This window comes from Tarenaya hassleriana, unplaced genomic scaffold (assembly GCF_000463585.1).
Source record: "Tarenaya hassleriana unplaced genomic scaffold, ASM46358v1 Cleome192, whole genome shotgun sequence".
NCBI lineage: Eukaryota > Viridiplantae > Streptophyta > Magnoliopsida > Brassicales > Cleomaceae > Tarenaya > Tarenaya hassleriana.
The window spans coordinates 82,774-88,720 of NW_010965319.1; the positions used below are offsets into that span (position 1 = coordinate 82,774).

The 5,947-nt window shown below is 37.6% G+C and overlaps 1 protein-coding gene across 1 annotated transcript in view; it reads left to right on the forward strand.

Annotated features, from left to right (window-relative positions):
* The window catches only part of LOC104811341 (protein trichome birefringence-like 36), a 3,648-nt gene extending 534 nt beyond the window's left edge, over positions 1-3,114 (forward strand). Inside the window, exons 2-6 of the mRNA XM_010538005.1 lie at positions 13-179; positions 289-460; positions 1,557-1,738; positions 2,337-2,495; positions 2,684-3,114. Of these exons, the coding sequence (XP_010536307.1) occupies positions 13-179; positions 289-460; positions 1,557-1,738; positions 2,337-2,495; positions 2,684-2,996 (993 nt within the window). The 3' untranslated portion in view covers positions 2,997-3,114. The remainder of the gene's footprint in view (positions 1-12; positions 180-288; positions 461-1,556; positions 1,739-2,336; positions 2,496-2,683) is intronic.
* The last annotated feature ends 2,833 nt before the right edge of the window (positions 3,115-5,947 follow it).

Here is a 5,947-nt window from a genome sequence, read left to right on the forward strand (position 1 = left end):
GGCAACCATCGTGAGGGTTGCGACTATTCTGTCGGGAAATGGACCTATGATCCCTCGTATCCGCTCTACGACTCGGACTGTCCGTACCTCAGCTCCGCGGTGAGTTGCCAGAGAAATGGACGCCCTGACTCCAACTACCAAAAATGGAGATGGAGGCCAAAGGCCTGCTCCGTTCCAAGGCAAAAACACCACGGACTTTGTTGCTTTTAATGTGCCGGAAGACTTTCGACATTCCGTTTAATATGTTCTTTGCACTAGTTTAACACTCTTCGGTTGGTTTCTGTATAGGTTCGATGCATTGGGATTTCTGGGGAAGATGAGGAGAAAAAGGATAATGTTGGTGGGAGATTCAATAATGAGGAACCAATGGGAATCTCTTATCTGCTTGATCCAAGGAGTTATCCCGACCGGTCGTAAGAAAGTCACGTACAACGGTCCAACGATGTCTTTCCACGCTTTGGTAAGAGACGTACATGCTTCTGTTGTCGGATCACATTACAAATTAAAAGCAGTAATCCTTCCTCCATCCGTTTCAAATTAGTTGATGTTTTAATTTTTTTTACAGTTTTAAGAAAATTAGAAAAAGTTACATGTACCTTTATTTAATAAAGATAAAATTGGAATTTTTTTAAAAAATTATCTAAAAAATCTAAAATGATAATCTTTTTGAAACAGAAAAAATAGTTTAAAACGTCAATTAATTTGAAATGGAGAGAGTAGAGTAGTAATTATAAGTTGGTAAGTGTAGGGGGTGGTCCATTAATTCGGTTGGTTTTGTTGGGTTATTTCCGCCATTCAGGTTGGTCGGGTCGGAGAAAATTATATTGAAAATGGAATGATACTTAGTGCAATTCATGTACATTTACTTTTGGTTTTGGTTATCATAAAATATATTACTTTTCTAATTATTTTTAAAAAGAACTTTTTCTGTTTCCATATTTGTATAGTTGAAGAGAAATTTAATTGAAGAAATATTTATAGAGATTCAACTCGTGCTCGTTGGAAATTTTATTTGGGCCAGCTAGACTGATTAAAGACCAAATTTTCAAAATGTTAAAATTAGCAACCTGGCATAATGAATATTTTTAAAAAATGAAAGTAACACATGGATTATAAATATAAAAAAATGCATCTAAAATTGTTTGGCTCAACCAGTAAGAAAGAGAGTAAAATTTCTTCTCAATTCGGATCCGAGTTCTCATTTGGAAAGAGATCCTATATGGGTTTCCGATCAACTTTATTATAAAAAAAATATATATAAAAAAAGCAACAAAAAAAATCAAGGTGCAGCTCTTAACATGTCTATTAATCCCATATATAAAAACCCCTCATTATAGACTGAAAAAAACATATAATTATTTGTTCTTATTTTTACTTAATTTTTATAATAAAATTTCCTCTATTTTCTACATATAAAATTACAAATGATTTTGGAAGTTATTAAATCGTTCACATTTCGCTTCAGTTAACCATACGGAACAGATACCATAGAGTGTTTTTGTACACCACTGGTGTTAAAAAGGCCTTTAGCAGATTAGGGTTTTGTGTGGCGACAGGACTTTGAGATGTCAGTAGAGTTCTGCTGGGCCCCGCTGTTGGTGGAACTGAAGAAAGAAGGAGACAACAAAAGGGTTTTGCATCTTGACTCAATCGAAGACAATGCCAGATACTGGCGTGGTGTAGACATCCTCGTCTTTGATTCAGCTCACTGGTGGACCCACTCCGACAAATGGAGCTCGTAAGCCTTTTTTTTTATTCGACTAATCTTTTTTTTTTGACTGAACGTTATCCATCTTATTTGATTTAGTTCTTCAATATGTGGTAATTCATCGCATAACCTTTAAAAAAATTATAACGTAACCTAATGATCGATCTTTGATCTAGAATTGGGATAGAACCGTTGATCTCCCGGACCACTGTAGACTGTAGTTGGATTTGAACCCAAATATGGGACGTAAAAATAAGTCCAGAGATCAGTCGGGGGTCCAATATAGCCCAGATTTCGGACACCAAGATTAGGATATACAATAAAATACTGGATTATTCGGAACATAAATTCCGTAAAAAAAATTAAGTAATTTATAATTTTTAATAAGCATCATCGATAGTTTTTAGTTTAGAAGAAAATTTAAGTGTAAATTTGAAATGTTAAGAAACATGAAGGGTATTTTTAACAGTATTTTTTGTAATATATCTAAATGGCTACTGAATAGTTTGGGTGCCCGAAAATTATGTAAGTTGTTACCATTGTTTAAAAAAAAAACAAATTGTACAATCGAGATAATCGAATTGGGACATTACATTACTTGTATGATGTTGGGACATTACATTCATAGGTGGGATTATTACATGGATGGAAACAAGGTGTTCAAAGCTATGAACCCTATGGCTGCCTATGAGAAAGGACTGAGCACGTGGGCTAAATGGGTGGAGGTAAATCTTGATCCACGCAAAACCAAGGTTATTTTCAGGAGCATGTCGCCCAGACACAACAGGTATCTGAGCTGATCTTTGCCTCTCATATCTCATATTATTTCTTTAGCTTAATATATATATACGGGTAAAATGTGTGAACAATTTCATTAAACCAATACTCAACTGTCCCTTTGGAAACCAACCACATGATCTTGATACAGAGAAACGATATATAGCGTTGATTGTATCTCACCCGTTTCCACTGTAGAGAGAGCGGGCGAAGGTGCTACAACCAGAGGCAACCATTGCCATACTTCAGCAAACCACACGTTCCCGGGCAGTTGATCGTGTTGAAAGAGGTGTTGAGGAGGATGAAGTTTCGGGTATATTTGCATGACATCACGACTATGTCAGCGTATAGGAGAGATGGTCATCCATCGGTGTACAAGAGAGCGATTGGACAGGAAGAGAAGCGCCACATTGCGGAAGCTCCATCAGATTGCAGCCACTGGTGCTTGCCTGGAGTTCCTGACATTTGGAACGAGATGCTCTCTTCTATCCTCTTTTCCAATGTTGTCTGAGTTTGTGTTGAAAGTTGCTCTTGCTCTTATTACCGCTTGTTTGACCGTTTTAACAATGTTGTCTTTCGTTTATTATGTGCCTTTCGAAATGTTAACTGATATGATATTTTGTACGGAACCTATGTTTGTGAAGAAAATAAATACAAACCATCCAATCGCCAAAAGATTAATTTGTCACTTCATTTCCCAACAAAAACAACAAAAAATGGAGAAAGAATTTTAACGAAAAAGAAAACAGAGTATCGCATAGATTCAACATGAACAAACTATTTCGGCAAATCAGACAAGTGTGTTCTTCACAAACAAATCAAACTAACTCACTTTGTGGTTGTCCAGTGGTTGTAACTCGTGTGTGTAACACGTGTCAAGATCTCTCAAACGATACGATATATAAAATCGTATTTTTTTATCAATAGAAATTTATATTAGTTAAAAGATTGATATGTGATAAGATGCGGAATAGAATAATTTTCCAATAAGTAAGGACCCCGTCGGCATTTTTCTATGAGAAATTAATTTGGATGATTTGGACAAGTTTGCTTATCTAATGCATCTTCGGTCTGCCCTATATAATATTAGACTATTAAATGAACAATTAAACTATTGCTTACCGAATCGCCAATTTAAGAATCAAAACACACACCCGAAATTCCTTTGGTTTTTTTTTCAAGTAATGTATTTTTTTTATATAAATGTGATTGCATTAAACCTCAAAAAATGTTACAGCAGTTTGAAGAATAGAAAAACATATACAAAATGTTGGATTCCCATACGCAAGTGGTCAAAAGATTTCTCTTAAGAACTGAGAAAATGAGTGAGTCATCTAAGACCTTTTGTTAAGTCATACCAATCCTCCTCGAGGAGATGCTTTGGAGTTGCATTGTTTCCTAACTGTATTGACAGTAGTAGCATTCGAATATGCCAATCAACTCGAGCCTGAGTATATTTGGTAGTTCTGGACTTTTCTCGGAATATCCGAGCATTACATTTCTCCATAGTATATCTACTACAGTTTTGCATAGGATCTTCGAGATGATACCCCTGTTTCTAGGAGTATTGGTGATGCTTATGAACTACGATAGCAGGTGACGGAAATCAGAGGGGGGATGACTGGAGCGGCGGATGACACATTGTTGCCACAGTACGGTTGAACTATACAGACACTCTAAGAATAGGTGCGGTAAGATTTCATCTGATAGTCCACAAAGAATACAACCCTTGTCAAACTGGAGGCTCCATCGAGATAGGCGGTCTCTTGACGGCAAATGTTGCCACACAAGGAGATTCAGTCTAGGAGGCGTTTTCCGGATCCGAACACTGCTGTACCAGTCAACCGGGGTCCTTGCCGGCTTAATTTGAAGCCAACTCTGCCGTGATGAAATAGTATTCTCGAACTGACCAGAGGCTTGCTTCCACAGAGGGATGTCTGCACCAGCAGAAGTAGAAGGTGGATCAACAAACACAACAACTACTAAAGCTTATTCAAGTAATGTATAGACTATAGACATCTTTGAATTTTTATATTTTTCTATATTTATGTTATGAAGATTATTTAGATGAAGTTAAAATTTTACAGTTTATTGATGTCTTAGAATCTCTAAATGCTAAAAATTTCAGTATTTTCCAAGTATTTATTTAGTGTTTAGAGAACAAATAAATTACGTATCACTAATAGATACAGTAATTATTTTTTTTACAAATTTCTGTATTTTATATGAACACGTGAATAATGACCTTGTAAATAACGTTGCTCCCTTTTCTTGTCACTCTGATGCAAGTCCGTCACTCATTCCGATAACGAACTCTCGCAAGAACAGAAGAACGAAAATGAAAGACAAGGAGAGTTTTTACTAGTTCAGTCACCGAGGGAAGCTCGGACCTACATCTCGGCCGGCGACACCGGTAATACACTAAGAACCACCGGTCTGAAATGATTTCGACGACCACGACAAACCCATGATTTGACGAAGTACAAGAACGAGAAAGAACAACCGAGGAAAAGCATAAACCACCGATTCCAACCTGAATCCCGTCGAGCTCTGCCTCCGATCTTCCTCTCAGTGCATTCTCTCTCTTCTCTCTCTCTCCTTGCCGTTTCAACCAAAACCATCGATCGATAGAAGAAGAAGAAGAACATGGGTTGTTTATAACAAAGCCTAATGTCACAAAACCAACCTGTTCACTAATATTGAACCGAACCATCCGATTAATCAAACCGGACCGAAATCATAACCCTCCGAGAGAGTTAGAGGATTTCTCTTCCTCTACCAAACCCCAACAATCTCCACCTTGGTGGAGGAAATGAATCCTTAGTGTATATCACCACCTGACGACTCATAACTTATTGTTAGCAGCCCTTAGCAAGTCCAAATTATCTTTGGACTTACCGGATCCGAAAATGGACTACGTAAAGAGATCCATCATGTGAGTTACCACCGACTCCACCTTGTTCGCGATCCAGAAGCGAAGATGACACCGCCCTCCTCACAATATCACCAAGGAGACCTGCCCGACTCCACCTGGAGGAGAACTCTTTCCTCTCGAAGGCGAATCAAGCAACCTCGCTCAGTCAACACCGACCAAGCCTTACCTCTTCGGCTGAAAAACTGATCAACGAGAACAACCACCTCATACTAGAGATGACTACTACCTCAATCACAACCGACCGAGCCTTACCCCATAGTGATGATCATACAACCTTTTTCATGGATGTGATGCTCTAGGATGATCATACGATATGAGAACTATGTATGATGCGATGTATTTATTGGATGAATACATTGTTTGTTCATTATTTATTTTGCATATTTGATAAATAATAATATCCATGGATCGTTAAGAACGATCCTAAATTCCTTAGTCGCTTTCATTGTGGGAGCAATGATGAATTAAGACTAACATGAGGCGTGATGGATGATCATGATGATGATCATGTGTATTGGATAAGGATC